Below are 16529 nucleotides of genomic sequence, written 5' to 3'. Positions count from 1 at the left end.
ATGCTATTTCTTTTTGCGTTAAATTGGGTGAAAACGCGACGACAACTTATGATAAGCTTCAGAAGGCTTTTAGAGAGGAGGTTACGTCAAGACCTCAAGTTTTTCGGTGGCATAAAATCTTTAGTGAAGGCAGAACGAATGTTGAAGATGAAGATCACAGTGAACAACCATCAACCTCACAGACAGATGTCAACTTGACCAGGGTGCGTGAAATCGTACGATCTGATCGAAGATTATCCGTGAAAATGATTGCAGAAGAACTCAACATCAATCGAGAAACGGTTCGTCTAATATTAACTGAAGATCTTTGTATGAGAAAGATTTGTGCAAAAATGGTCCCCAAAAATCTCACATAACAACAGCAAGAAACACGGGAAAATGTGGCAGCCGATCTGTTAGAGCAAACAGAAATCAATCCAGATTTGTTGGGCCGTGTTATCACTGGTGATGAAGGTTGGTTTTTCAATACAATCCAGAGACAAAACACCAAAGTTCGCAATGGTGCTCAAAGGGATCACCCAGACCAAAAAAAGCTCGCATGTCAAAGTCAAAAATGAAATGCCATGCTTGTGTGCTTCTTCGATTCCAAGGGAATTGTTCATAAAGAGTGGGTGCCTCCTGGACAAACAGTTAACCAATATTTCTACAAAGAAATTTTAGAAAGACTTCGTAAACGAGTTCTTCGTGTCCGTGCCAACATTGCTGATAATTGGATTCTGCATCACGATAATCCGCCATCCCATACTGCTCTGTCAGTACAGCAATTTTTAACCTCAAAACAAATTTCAGTACTACCACAGCCACCTTATTCACCAGATATCGCTCCGTGTGACTTTTTTTCTATTTCCAAGAATCAAAATGGCGGTGAAGGGACACCATTTTCAAACAACACAAGATGTCCAAAAAGCTGTGACGAGGGTCTTGGAGGATATTACAGAAGATGAGTTCCAGAAATGTTACCAGCAATGGCAGAAGCGCTGGAATTAGTGTGTGCAATCAGAGGGGAACTATTTGAAGGAGACAACACTAAACATGACTAAAACGGTAAGCAACATTTTTTTTCACATCAGTCTCATTACTTTATTGTTACACCTCGTATATATATATATATATATATATATATATGTAGGTTTTTTATATTTATATAAATAGTTCATAATTAAATTTAAAATTTTGTTTGATTTTGTTTTTTTCGAGAATAATTATAAAGATTATGAAATAAATAAATAAAATTATTGCTAAGGAAATCATTATGAGGTTGGAATACATACTTCCAGAGTGATAATTATCAATTTAAAGAAATTAAATTTTTACTTCTGTAAATTTACAACTTTTTTTTGTATTCTATTTTCAAAAACAAAACTGCACCTGATGATAGGTTCATCTAATAGAACTCCTCAATTAATTATTAGGTTTAAATAATTTAATATAATTTTCATTAGAAATAATTAACACAAGTTAAAATAAAGTACTAAGTGTAATTTAATATAAGTGTAAGTACAAGTACCGTGTACTTGTAGACAGATCTACACAAGTCGACCGAACCCGAATGTGCTCATGAAAGCATAATCGATCGAACACGGATCAGTAAATCAGTACTAATATCTTCGAATAGGAAGAAAATTAAACTAATGTGAATGAAGTTAAAAATCTATTCTACACTGATTCATAGTTTACGGATGAGCAAAAACGTGCTGACCCCGAAGCTCATGCACTTACGTATTTGATAAATCGTTGAATACAAAAACAAAAATATATATCATTTTCAAGTCTCTACAACATTTAATAATCTATCTGTTTAATGTGGAGGTATGTAGCTTGTTTTCATTCCTTAAACATAATTGCAGTAATTTTTTTAGCAATCTGTAACAGAAATTAACTAATTATTTGTTTTATGTCTAGTTTCTTACGGTCAGTACTAGTCTTAAAATAATTTTCTCAAATACTTTCAGGGCTTTGACTTCACGTATAAATAATTATTTAGTTAAAAATGGTTACATTTTTTAATAGTTACATTAAAATAGATTAATGGAATAGTGCGTGTTTTTTATTATCTAATAATGCTTTAGGGATTTTTCAATGAAGAATACGCAGGTATCGTTTTAATTTATGGGTTCTGCTATAGAAACACACGGAAACAATTAAAATAGTTCTGGAACCTACTTTTTTCAGATTTTCAGAACTGACTTTGTGTAAAACCTTTAATTTTATCCCTTAATTTGGGTCCTAAGAATTACACTCTAGTTTTTTTATTACTGAGGCAGAGAAATCAGGTCAATCTTTCACCAGGAAGCACTTGCTAACGAAGCGTTTCCGAATCAGTATTTCATGAACTTTCATCTTTATTTTCACCAGTAGAGCATTTATTAAAAGTTTGTTACATTCTTCGTGAATCATTCTTATTTTCAATCATTGCTTTCTACAAGGCAATAAGACCTTAGTGTCCGCAAATAAATTAATTTTTTTAAATTCTTCTTACGTTGTTTAGTTCTTAATACGTTGTTATTTGATCCGCTAAAATCAATTTTAAAAAACCACAAATATATTTTTTGTTACGTAGAGAAAAAACAAAATTTATATTTAATTTTTATATTTACAAAACATTTTTGACAAATAGAAATTATGTAGTTCAGAACTTTTTAATCTATCTTTGCATTTTCTGTAAAACCGAAACGGGTTAACCCGTTACCTCAATCTGCTTCTGTTTGTATGTCCGTTAATAAAACGAGAATAAGAGAATTCCAAATCGTTCATAGTTATAACACGAAAATATTATATCTTGTAAAACGTGTGGTGGAATAAGCAAGAATGAATCCGTTGAAGTTACTGTCGTGTTTTAATTAAAAATATTTACAGTGAGTCAACAATATTTAATTATTTACCACCTAAAAATGATGCAAATTATATAAAAAATTTTTAGTAAAAAAATGAGTACTCATAAAATCTGTAACATATTTAAGAAAAATATCCTTTTAAAATTTTTATTAGGGACTCTGTTATCTTTCTAAGAGGCCTTTACTTTTGTAATTTACTTCCAAAGATTGCAATCTAGGAAAACATTTCAAAAACAAGTATTCAGAGATAGCAATTATTAACTTTTGTAGAAAATTTCAAATACGGGCTTCCTTTCTCCAGGCATATATATTTATTTGATTTTTAATTAATGGTTTGCTCTTAAAAGCTTAGAATTTATATAAATAAAACATCTTAAAGGAAAAGTTATAGAAAATAAAATATGCAAACAAACTTCTTAGGGTATGATCGTTGTTTTAATTTGGAACTGGTGATTCATTCCCTGCTTGGTTAAACTTTTCTTTGTATTCGCTTAGAAATCATTTCGCTAAACAAATTTTAAGGTATGAAAATAAAAGTATTAGAAATTAGAAAACCAAATTGTATTTTTTCCGCGGTTAGGCCTTCAAGGACCGCAAAAATATCATTTCATGTAGTTTCTTTTTTTTTCTTCCAGAAGTTCTTCATTCTTTCGGACCGTTTAATTCTTCCTTCTTCAGTTCATTCTCCTCTGTTGAGTTTTTCTGTTAACCTACAGAAACCTTCAATTCAAAGATTTACCTTTTGTACAAGTATTTTTTTCGTTCTAGGTTGTTGAGTGTTGAAATTTTTTAGAGCTTCAATGGGTTTAACATGGCCACCTTGATAATTCCAGAGTTTATTGAAAATCTGTTTGTTTAGCCTAGAATGGTTCATTCAGACCATGTATTCAAAGAATTTCAGTCGTCGTTTTCTTATTGTTATTACAAAGTCTTCAATTTTATCGTACCTTTTCTTAATCTGTGATTTTGTGATCTTCTTGAACCGTAAATCCTTATTAAAAATGTTTCTTTCTATCTTGAGTAGATTTTTTATTCCATTTATACTTGTAGTTTCCACGGTCTTACAACCGTGTTACAGTGCATTAATTTTGTATTTATGGAAAGGTTACTTTTATTTTAAATATGTTTGGGTAAAATTTGTTATTCTAATTTGTGTTTTTTGGTCTTAGTCATTACTTTATCGATTCTGTTTCTACTAATTATTTCTCCAAGATATTTAAAAGGATGGTCTATGATCTTAAATTTGCCACACTTATCTATTTTATTTTTGGGATATTTACTGGTACTTTTCATCATTTCTTTCTGAAAAGGAGATCTGTAAGCCTGTTTTTCAAATAAACTGTATTTTATCTTATTTAAAAATTAAAATAAACCATTTTAGGAACCAATATTTCTTCTTTTTCTATTCCAAAAAATAATTAGAATGAATAACAGAAAGAATGCTAGGTAATACAGCTAATTTTAGCGTTCGATCAAATTTTTTAAAACAAAAAAAAATTGCAATAAAAACGTGCTAAAAATTATATGTGAACTCACAAGGTGGATAATTTATAATCTCGTTTATTTCATTCAATAGTGAATGTGGGAATATACTCAACCCCCATGAGAGAAGGTGTTTATATCCCTTTAGCCGTTGTTTCCTTTCCATATTACCTTTAAATCATTGATCAAATATCTCAATCGGTACAAGAGTTAAAGAGAAATTGCCATAGAAAAATAATGCTTTCCAATTGAAATACTTGTTAGGAGTACACTGTATTATTGGTTACTGTAAATACGGATTTCTTTCTTAATAAGAAAGAAATTTTTAGGAAAAGAGAGTGAAATCAATGTCACATACAAATAATGCTATGCACTTATTGTGACAGATTTCTACATTTATCTATGGTATTTAAATCAGTGTAGCAGGTACAAGATAACTAAATATACTGCATTAAAATTTATAAGATAGGATCAGTCACATATTGAACTGAAAATTTATTTAATTCAAATTGAGTTGATTTGGATTAAATAGATGAATGAAAACACAATGTAATTGAAATTCAAATTCATTTGTATTGCTTGTTAGTCAATTCAAATTCAATCATAACGTGGTTATACCTATAAATACAAACAGACTGAATAAAATACAAAGATATTTGAACTCATTAATAAACTCCGGGATTTTCATCGTAGGTATTTAAATATATCGATCAGACTAAAGCGAGTTTCACTAAAACTAATAAGTAAACAGTTAAAAAACAACTTTAAGAAAAACACTTTTATTATTACATATTTAATATACATTTGAGAAAGTGTTTAACCACTGAAGTACACATTTTTTCCAATAATATTTCGTTCCGGTTCATGAAATCAACTGAATTTTTTAATCGACAGTTTAATATGATTCAGGTCGATTAGATTTTAACAAAATGCATTCTTTAACTATTCCCTACAACGAAAAATCGCAAAAATCACACGAATCATTCGACACACGGTCATTCGATGTTTTGATGTTCTAGCCAATCAGAAAAAAATTTATGGTGGTAGTCTTTTAACTTCAGCAGTGAGGAAGTGTCCCACCTTGCTGCCAAACATAGGAAACGATAAATATATTGATAAATATCAATATTTCGAGATTTGAATTGCCTGTTATTTCCTTGAAGTATAGGAATATGTCTATTCCTTTTTTTTTTTGTAAAACCACACCAAACATGAACTTCAGGTACATTAACTCGTTTCCATAATTACGTAAGGCTTTTCATCAGACTTGTAAACACAATTATGACAGTACACAATTTTAAGCGTGCTTCATCAGACCGTATCACAAGCAAAAGAATCAAGTATCAGCTTCACAACGAATAATAAATTTATAATAAAATTTCACCCTTAAACTTAATCTTACAAGGGTTTCAGAGCTACCTCATCTCATAAAGATTCCTAAACTCTAATTACTCCCTTAAAATAAATTTTAAGATATTTCGAGGATTGAACTCATCTTATTCCATACCTGAGTCCATTCCTGACAAAATATTTTCACGTCTTTCGTAAACTTTTTCTGGATGTTTCCAGTACACACAGTTTCAACTGAACTTACATCCTGAAGCTGTCATCCAACCATGCTGAAGCTTACTTGCAATTATAACAAGTTAGTAAAATACGATTTTTTTCTAACTTAGAGCGTAGGTTTAACAAATATTTGATAATTCATGAAAATACTTTTAATTAGTAAATCTGAATTCAAAAAATATATTTTTAGAAAATCATTTTTGTTTCTGTAATCTATAAAGTTAGATTGCAGCTATATAATGTACTGCAACCAGATTTATTTGAACAGAAGAATTATCGTTCCATCCTCGCCTTATCAATTTATAAAATAGTTCCAAATTAATAACCATCATATATCTCTTACCATTTTCTTTCGAATTAAAACTGTTATAATTTAACAGGCACTACGACTCCAACGGCACTAAATGTCTATCACAAAGCGCGTTGCAGAACTAAGAATACACTTATTATTTTATTAAAAAAATCATTGGCGTTGAAAAAAGTTTTTAATAGAATTGGACTAGGCAAAATATTAATTAAGAATTAGATAAACATGAAGGTCAAATTTTTATCGCCGTCAGTTATTTTTTTACAGTTGCCTAAATTTTATTTTCCAAAAATCTTTTAAAAGCTATTTGTTTTTTTTTTAATATTTTCACGTCAATAAAAATAAAACGGAAAACGACACGCGTGTTGTTTAATACATTTTACGTAGAAAATACTTTTTATTGTAATGGTAATTAAATTTTTCTACGATTTTTATTTAACGACACAATAACGCTATAACATCACCCGCCAAATTATTTAATATCAATAATACACGTGTAGTCAATTTTTGAGTTGATACTCCTAGTTGCAAACAATCATCCTGGACTATTTTCTGCTTTTTCATGGACGATTGAAAAATTTAATTAGTAGAGAAGCTGCATAACTTTCAAGGCTAAAATACATACACTACGCTAATAACGTTTGTCTAGTTTACCAGATTTATTTTAATGAGTTACGTACACAAACACTTTATTAACGCAACCCTATAAGCGTCATGTAATAACTTATCTCGAGTAATTTAGCACTCTCTGCGTACCCGTAAAATCGCTAACGTAGGCTACCAACAGATCAAAACAGTGCTGCTTTTTGTTGTATCTAGATACGTGAGCCTGTTGTTTTTATGCAACACCCTAAAGAAAACATTTGAATATTCAACCATACCCTGATTTCTGTTGAATATTTTCTTTGGTATTATTTCTGAAGCTGATAACATTATTTTAACTTTTGTTTTCTTCCATTTTATCTTTTTTCTTTTGATATTCTGTTTTTTTTATATCTTTGCATTGTACTTTCTATCCGTATTTTTCAGCACAAAGGTTGGAGTTATCTATTGTTATTATCATTTTCCCTTTTTTTACATGCATGACGTCTGCCCTATTGTTGAATTCTTACGTTAGTTAATATACATTTTCCTAAAACACTAAAATTAGTAAAATTTTACTTGAATCAGCTGTAGTTCATTGCAAAATTAAGCTTCGAGATTTTTTATTAAAATTGTCGTTTTAAACATAAAAAACAACTATTTTTGCCTGCAGTAATAGTAAATAAAAGATATTATGAATTAGCGCTATAATAACTTATAAGAGAATATTTAGAATTGAATTACATGAATATGTATTAATTTATACTCAATTTTACATACAAATAATCGTAGAAACTAATGTTCTTTTGAAATATTATTTTTTTACAGGCGTTAATATTTATTTACTTTTTTTATTTTTATGGAATAAATTTTCTGAAGGCTTCTTTAATTATTTTTGTTTTTACCATTTGTTGTTTATAAAATCATTCCGTATCAACTTCAAAAATGTCTGATTATGTTTAATTATTCAAGATTACATTTTTTGTTTATGTATCTTTTCGATTTCCAAGCTACAAAAATTAACTGATATTATTGCTTAATAACGAGGGTTATAAAAAAATCCACAAATAGTTATGTTAGGAACTGTAAAATAACTCTTACGAGTAGAATTTATGTAGTCAAGATGGATAATTAAATTTTAATTTCATCACTAATATGAATTAAATGATTTGGAGGATATGCTTTCGTCTTAATAGATATATTTCTTATAGTATTTGAAAGAAGCTAGACATTCTACTTTTTTTAACTTTTTTAATTATTAAATAATTTACTAAAAATATTCATAAAGTAAATTTTCTTATGTTTGCAAATGATCTCGTCCTCTTAGCAGAAGCAGAAGATATAGAAACGACAGAACAACAAATAATTGTTTTACACGGAATGGCCAAAAAAGAAGTCTTACAAATTTCCATAGAAAAAACAGAGTATATGACGAATATTAAGAACGCCCCAAAATTGTTAGGGACAGATCGGAAGAATTAAGAAGACGAGCAAATTTAGGTACTTGGGTAAAATCCATCCAAATGGAATGGATGTGGAAGCAAATAGCGTCAGGATCAATAAGATTCCAAAGAACGTGTATAAAAATAAACTGATCTCAAGAATGAGCAAGATCAAACACTACATAACAGTAATCCGACCAGGTGTTTTATATGCAGCAGAATGCGTAGTTCTGAATCAAGGGAAAATAAATAAACTGAAAATTGCTAAATGACGGATACTAAGAAAAATCCTAGGGCTCAAAAAAACTACCGATGATTGAAAATTAAGAAAGAATGAGGAGTTTTACCGGGAGTTAGAATCACCGAAGTTATACGTAAGCAAATACTGGCATTCTACGGCACATGATAAACATAGATTCAACCGAAAGAAAATTCTTGGCAAGTATAACGATGACAAGACGAATGCTAAATGGCTCAAGCAAGTTAAAGAAGAACTGAGTAGCAAATATGAACGTTGCGGATTTAAAAGACAAAAGGGTGCTTACGAAAAAAAATTTAGAAATCAAAGAGAAACAGAAGGTGTGCACGCTAATTTAGATTAGCGCATACAATTCTGTTTGTCAGTAATATTATCTTCTACTTAGAAGATTTTTCACAGAAAAAAGAAGAAAGAAGGAAGCAGCGCAGTGAAAGAATGGAGGAGTATTGGAGAGGTAAAAACTAGCCAAAACATTGACGTGTCAAAAAAAGAGTAAATTTCTAAGTTTACTAAAAAAATCTAAAAACAGTTTTAAAATTAAAAACAGCTTTTCCCATTTCTTCTTTACAATTCGACTGGTGCAAAATTAAAAACTATTGACTAATTGGCTTTATTTTGACATTATTATTATTAAAAAAATTCGAAATTTAAAGAAGTAAAAAAGGCTATTTTTTATATTTTAATTTCTATTTTTTTAAGGCACTTTTATTTATTTTTTAAATTTTGTTTTATTTTTTTAATTTTTATATCCCTTTTATACATTTTTCTCAGTTTAATATGTGTAAAACTATTTTAAAGAAATGAAGAAGGTGAAAAGAGATGGAGAAGAACCACGTAAGCGTAATAATGAACATGAGCTTTTACTATTCTGAAAATGCTCTCAGGAATGCGAGAATATATGTTACGTTTCTGTCTTAATTTTTCTAAACGATATCTTTAATTTTTGCATGAAAGTGCTTTAAATATCAGAATGATATGTAAATTTAATATCATTTTCCTATTACGATCCAGTATTAAACAACGATGACAAAAAAAATTTCTCATCCGCTTCGGTCTAATTGATAGTTTTTCATTAAAATATTTTGCTGTTAATGTTACTTGCAAAATCCTTTCAATTTTAAAACAGATCTACCGGACCATATTTGATCAAATAATTAAAAATAAAGACGTGAAGTAGTTTTTTTTTATTGTGAAAGAGTGATATCCAAATCGGTTTACTTAAGGAAGAGTAAAGTTATATCGACTGGTGATGAAGAAGTAGTGTCCAAACCGGAAGGTTCTGGATTTGAATCCCGATCAAGATCGGAATTTTTTATTAGCAAAAAAACCATTTCTACGATATATAACCACTCACAAGCTTTCCCTTCACGTAGAGGCATTATTATCACTACCTACATTAAAAATATATATCAGAAAATATGTACAAGAAATATCCTCCATATATTGTACGTTGTATATGTATCTGTCAAATTGAGAACCTTCTTTTTCACACTTTCTTCTCTCGTCAGATAGATTTTAAATTTCTTATTAAGAGAAACAGTATCTTTAAAATTCGGACATTTTTTAAACGTCACGCAATGTACATTTCATTGTACATATCATTTCATTTCATTTTTTTTTTTTTTTTAATGAAAAAAGTACGGTATAACTTTCGATCTCATGATGGGAGTGATGGGTGGAAATGAATTTTCTTTATGGTTTTAGGTATGAGGAGTACGAAAATACCATTTGCTTAAATTGTGGTTTACTTATATATATATATATATATATATATATATATATATATATATATATATATATACATACATATATTTATAGGTTTATGTGTAAATTTCTGTGGCTCGAAAATCTCTACAAAACTATCAGATTAATTTCATTGAATTTTACATGTATTGTAGTAGGGTATCTGAAGTTGTGGATTTGAAAATTTGATGAAGATTGGTAGAGTTGTTCTTGAGTTACGCTAAATTTATAGTAGAAAAAATTTCATTGTGGTGCGTTATGATGCTGCAGATTGGAACTCTGGGGTTTCTTTATCTACGTTATCTATCGTTAACAATATTGTTCGGCGTATTCAGGTAGCGTTGCCTACTTTGAGAGTCATGATGATTGGATATGAGTTGTTTTATCTAAGAGTTATATTAACTGTCTAATGGTGTACCTTTCATACGTGCCTATTCAGTCATGCTCAGTGGTGAGTTGAAACTTGATGGTTGGGCATAGGTTTACTGGTTAATCGAACGTATGTAGTGCGTTGTACTCTGAAAGTCAATGAGTTTCTGACTACGAAATAGTGAAAGCGTTGGAATTAATTATTAACTTTTATTATTATTCCTAAAGTGTACGTTGCAATCCCCCACGGTCCAATGAGATGAGGATGATACATATGACATGTAAATGAGCTATAGTGTTGTACAAATTCAGGCCGACCGTTCCTGAGACGTGTAGCTATTTGAACCCCAACCACCAAATTAAATCGGTATCCAACCTTTTGTTTTCAAATCCGTATAAAAGTAACTAACTATGATTTGAACCTCAGAACCTTCGACTTCGAAAATCAGCTGTCAAACAAATAATTCGCAAACGTTTCTTTTCTTTTTAATTATGTGCTCAACTACTACGGTCATTAGCTCAGATGACATTTGTAGCGTATAAAAGATGCCTTGCCTAACCGGAATTCGCACCCGGGACCTTCGAATAAAGGCCGAGACGCTACCACTCCGCCACAGAGATCGGCGCGACGACCAGTTTACCGACGTCACGGGCTGGTCTGTTCTTGTTACGGTTCATTAAAATTATTTTTGTATTATTATTTATATTTGTGTATAGTTTTAATTTAATTTGCTTCTTGATTGTTTACTTATTTCTGATTCTTAATTATTTCTTAATTCGTTTTCTTTGTAAAAATTTAGATTAAAACGAGTTGATAATTTTTCAAAGGAAACAAAATAAAATAATGAGAAACCTTGCGCAGTTGTGCGTAAGAGTTTTTTTTTTTTTTGTAATTACTATGCGTTAATTGATTTTAATTATGGCTTATAATATTCTCCGTTTTTGAAAAATCAACAATATAAAAGTAAAAATAATTTTGTGAAATTAATTCATTACGAAATAGGCTACAGATGCCAAGTTTTTTTTTTCAACATTAGCAAACAAACAAAATTATTTCTTTTCATAAACGGCAGAATATAAACATGTAATTAAAAAAAAAAAAAAACATGATATAACTCATCCTCGGAATAGGGAAGAACTGAATTGAAACAGATAAATCTGACGTCTTTTCTCTTCTCTTTCATTCATACACTGTTTTTCTTCTTTCTCTCTTTTTCTATTTCTCTCAGCCATGTAACAGCTGTGAACAAATCACTGTTCACTTTCTTCCTTAATCACTCACGAGACACCCGGCAGCAACCTAATTCGCGAGCCGAGTTTTCTTTTATTACTTCTCAAGAGAAGATAATAATTTGGAACTTATTAATCGATCTTCCAATGAATTTACTGTCATTTTATTATGTAATATAACAACTTCGAATAGTATACATTAAATTTAATCAAAAAGAATCATTATTTACCAGGTTATTTTATAAATTAGCTAATTATTAATTGTAATCACTTAAAATGAAAATTATTTTGAGATTTATTGTTTTACATTGAAATAAACGTTGTACCTAGTTGAAGAAATGTAGGAATGAGGATGAGGAAGATAGAGCAATATCATTTAATTTCAGCTGTACGCAAGGAAGAAATGGGAATAACACTACTACTATCGTTTTTAGCTTGATTTGTAAGTGAGAATGAGGTATCCTTTATTGCTTGGTCGCCTAGGGAATTACCCATTAGGTTAACATTTTAACTTTCTGTCCAACCGCCAACCCTTATAGATATTTGTATACCTATAAATATACAGAGTGTACCAAGAAGTTCTCCCAAACCTGTTCTACTCATAAAATATTCTATTCTACTATTCATAATCTAATCTACTGGTAAAGTAATGGAAAAAGTTCATATAAATCAGTTCTAAAATGCTTAGTTTGCGAGTTAAGGCTAGTGAAAGATTTCGCTCAAATTTCAGCTATCCCGGTGAAATGAGGTGATACTGACATTTTTAGGACGTTAGGTGAGGAGCAGAATTAATGATTTATGGTTTTTGACCCGAAAAATCGAATAGAATAGGTTCCAGAACCGTATCTGTAGTAGTTTTTAAGAAATCTGAGAACTTTTCAAATTTGTGTTAAAAATTTTAATATACGTTATTTAAATCAATTTTCTCAGAATTAAATTCTCTACAAAGTTAACTACAAATTTTTATCTGTTTATTGTTAAATTAAAAAAGGTATTACTACAAACCTAAGAAAGTTACTTTCCGACAAAACCTTTTCCTGTTTACCCTGATTTTTATAAAATCTAAGTTAGGTAGAGGTCTGGGACCACTTTCATTCAATTTCTTAGACCAAATATCATAAGAAAGAACCAAGCAATAGTTCCCAAATTATTTCTTTTCCTCCTGAATCTCTCTCTCTCGCTCTCTCTCTCTCCCCCCCCCCTCTCTCTCTCTCTCTCTCTCTCTCTCTCTCTCTCTCTCTCTCTCTCTCTCTCTCTCTCTCTCTCTCTCTCTGTGTGTGTGTGTGTATATATATATATATATATATATACATATTTATTTTTACTTATTATTTATTTTAATTGTTTCAGAAAAAATTGAATTACAGAAGGATATTATGAATATGGGAATAAGAATAGCTGTGTTAGAAGTACCCGAAGATGTTGATAACCTTGTCACTGATCTTCGAGTACACACGTATCTAGGGGTGGTTGTCGATCTTGACTGCCCAAAAGTTAATACTGTACTCTCAGAGGTAAACTAGTATTTTATATCTGTTTAAATATAAGGCAATAAGTAGGTTATTTACCGCAATTATTATTTTTCTATCGATTGAATTATTTACTTTCTACTGTATTAAGAAAAATAACGTAAATTTATTAATGAAATTTAAAAAAATTCTGCTACTTAGACAAAATAGGTAAATTGTAAAATTTTAGTCTTTCTTTTTTTAATATTGAAACTAAGTTAGTCTAAATTATTTTATTATTGTCTTACGATAACTGAAATTTTTCACATACATTACTGAAATTGTCCAGACGTATATATCTCTTAAAATAATTAACAGCACAGTACTAGTACTGTGTACTACTAATGTCCAAACTGAGTGAGGCAAGTTATCCTTTGATGGTGATTTCACTTCATCGTAATGTATTTTACAGTCAATTGAATTAAATCGTAGAAAACTTTTCATTCATCAATTTTGTTGGACGCGGTTTTAACTTTAAATCTTTATTATTTATGAATTAAAGAACTGCATGTAACATATAGTATCACCACAAAAGGAGGTACATTAATTTGTTTTACATTATAAAAAAAAATTCCCAAGTCTTTCTTGTGAACTCGCGCCTCGTGGCGCGAGTGATAGCGTCTCGGTCTTTCATTCGGAGGTCTCCGGTACGAATCTCAGTCAGGAATGGCATTTTCACACGCTACGAAATTCCATTTCCATATTCTACACACAAGCTTCAAGCTTATGTGGTGATATCACCAAGCAACAAAAAAAGAAAAAAATTCCTGTAGTGATCAGTCTTTTGTAGGGTTGGATATCGCCTGCATTTCGGCAGGCTTGTTATAACGATTTGATACCGTATTTTGGTTAATTAAAGAAAACGATGAAGAGACAGCTGTAAGAAAACAATTCCCACCTCGTCTATTTCGCAATACATACTCAATTTTCACCTGTTATCACTCGTAAAAAGGAGAATTATAATTAATTAAATAAATGTATAATTATAAGTTAGTTTAATTAACTTATAACTAATTTTAAAAAATGAAGAAATTTTTTGTGTAAACAAACTGAAGAAGAAAGAATAGGGAGCTTAGTTAGTACCATAGATTGCTTTTGTTTTCAGAAAAAAAAATTGATGCATTTTATTACATTTTTAATTTTAACCTGTATTAAGCAGAATTAACCTTCATATTCATATTTTATCATGATAATGAAAGAAAAACATACTATTTTTTTTTATATTAAAACATAATTTTGGAGATGATAGAATATATTATTTGTCAAAGTTCAGAAAATTCAGTTGATGCGTGGGGTGGGGATGGATTGCTGGACCAGCAACTGGTTCTTTGCTGCATTCTGCCGTGATGCACTACCCCCTCCGTTGTACTAGCAGCAGTACCAACACTACTTCAAATATTCCAGGTAATATTATTAGATGTCTGTGTATTTACGCTTTATAAACTTTGACGAGTAATATTAACTTTAAATAAGATTACTCTTATCTAAAGAGTAAAAAAAAAGAACACAAATATATAATATGTGTACATCTATCTTTTAAAATTCTTTTTTTTCTTTCTCTCCCCTTCTCTTTAATTAGTTATTCCTGTCATCACTAGAAATTTTTATCCGTATTAGTCAGCTTATTTTTACTACCCTTCTCTTCTTCAATCGCCCATCATAATCTCCTTCTTCCTTCACACCCCTTCCTTTCATAACAACTTCCAACACTGGTTGTGCGATCAGTTTTTAATCCTTGTTCGGTTTCTTTTTCGTTTTGTCACCGTACATCAATCCTCTTCCATGTTATTTCCTCGTTCCTTATTTTGTATATCTGCTTGATGTATATCTGTTTGATGTTTTGTATAGCATCTCTATATCCACATTTTTAATATTCTTTTATTATTTTCATTCAACATTTACCAACCTCATGTCCTAAAACTAAATATTCTAAATATAAAACAATAGTTAATCTTTTCTTTAGCTCCATTTTTCTAGGTTATTTTATTTATTCACTGTACCTAGAGCTGGATAGTTAGGATACTTGTTTCGAATTAGAGTTTATGATTAGATATATATATATATATAAGTTTAATAGTAATTTTTTTATGTCTTATATCTTACTCTACACTGATACGATTTTCAGATCTTGAGATGTAACTATCTTCTTATTACTCAAAATTTATTTATTTCTTGCTTTATCCCAAAGTGCTCTTCAAAATAATAATAATAATATTTATTTTTATTTCCATGTAATACAAGTAAATTAAAAAAAATATATATATATACACAGAATCGCTTATCCGACTTACTTACCATCGTCAAAAAAAGCATCATTCGGCAATAAGAACCGAAAGTTGTGAGCGAGTCTATCTTTTGTTGCTCCCGACTCTACCGTGTGGCTCGTCCAACTACACTAGGACATGTGTCAGTCCAGTCCATTCAGTGCAGTGCATTTTATCACTGTATTCGGATCGGTTTATCGTCTGTTACTGTTCATGTGCATGTGTCTGTGCGTGACTAGTAAAGGTGATGATTTGAAACATTTTTTATTTTCTGACTTTGAATTCTCTTTAAATAATTCTCATTTAACATTCTCTTTAAATAATTTTGACTTTAAATTCTCTTAAATAATCTTGACTTTAATTTCTCTTAAAGTAATTTCTAACTTTGAATTTCAACGTGAATAAATCCAATAACACAACGTGACAAATCATTCATTGTATCTTCTAAATCAGCCTCTTTTCTAAGAAAACGGTTTTGGTCACTCAGTCTGTGCTGAATCAATCTTGCTGTGCTCTGTATGAACTTTCTTCTTTTCCTAAGTCTATTAATGACTGAGAATATGAATCGAAAAACGAAAGATCTCGAATTAAATTTATCTCCTTTAACCGAAATATAAGTCTGCTTCTTTAGAATCTATTCTATAATATTTGAGGTATTAATTAGTTGCTTTAAAAGAACCCATATTATTTAGGCTCACTCTCATAGTGCTACACACGTCCATCAAATTATTTCAAATGGCTGAATTAATTTTACAAAATAGACAGTTATTTAAACAAAGCGGTTTTAAACTTAAATAAAAATCCTGTTGCGTCCAGTAATTTTGAAATTTTCGTAACTCTATGTAATGGACAATGGACCATACATTGGCCTCACCTCACCTTAAATTTACTATTACTTAACTTATATCCATTAAACCAGTTTCTTACGTGCCTAATCTATTTT

The 16529-nt window shown here is 30.1% G+C and overlaps 1 protein-coding gene across 1 annotated transcript in view; it reads left to right on the top strand.

Moving 5' to 3' along the window:
• The window catches only part of LOC142320998 (ionotropic receptor 75a-like), a 322343-nt gene that overhangs the window by 256438 nt on the left and 49376 nt on the right, over positions 1–16529 (top strand). Inside the window, exon 2 of the mRNA XM_075358991.1 lies at positions 13165–13328. Within this exon, the coding sequence (XP_075215106.1) occupies positions 13191–13328 (138 nt within the window). The 5' untranslated portion in view covers positions 13165–13190. The remainder of the gene's footprint in view (positions 1–13164; positions 13329–16529) is intronic.

Source organism: Lycorma delicatula, chromosome 3, assembly GCF_047948215.1.
Source record: "Lycorma delicatula isolate Av1 chromosome 3, ASM4794821v1, whole genome shotgun sequence".
NCBI lineage: Eukaryota > Metazoa > Arthropoda > Insecta > Hemiptera > Fulgoridae > Lycorma > Lycorma delicatula.
The sequence above is the reverse complement of the archived record's forward strand: the minus strand, read 5'-3'. Positions and strand labels throughout refer to the sequence as shown.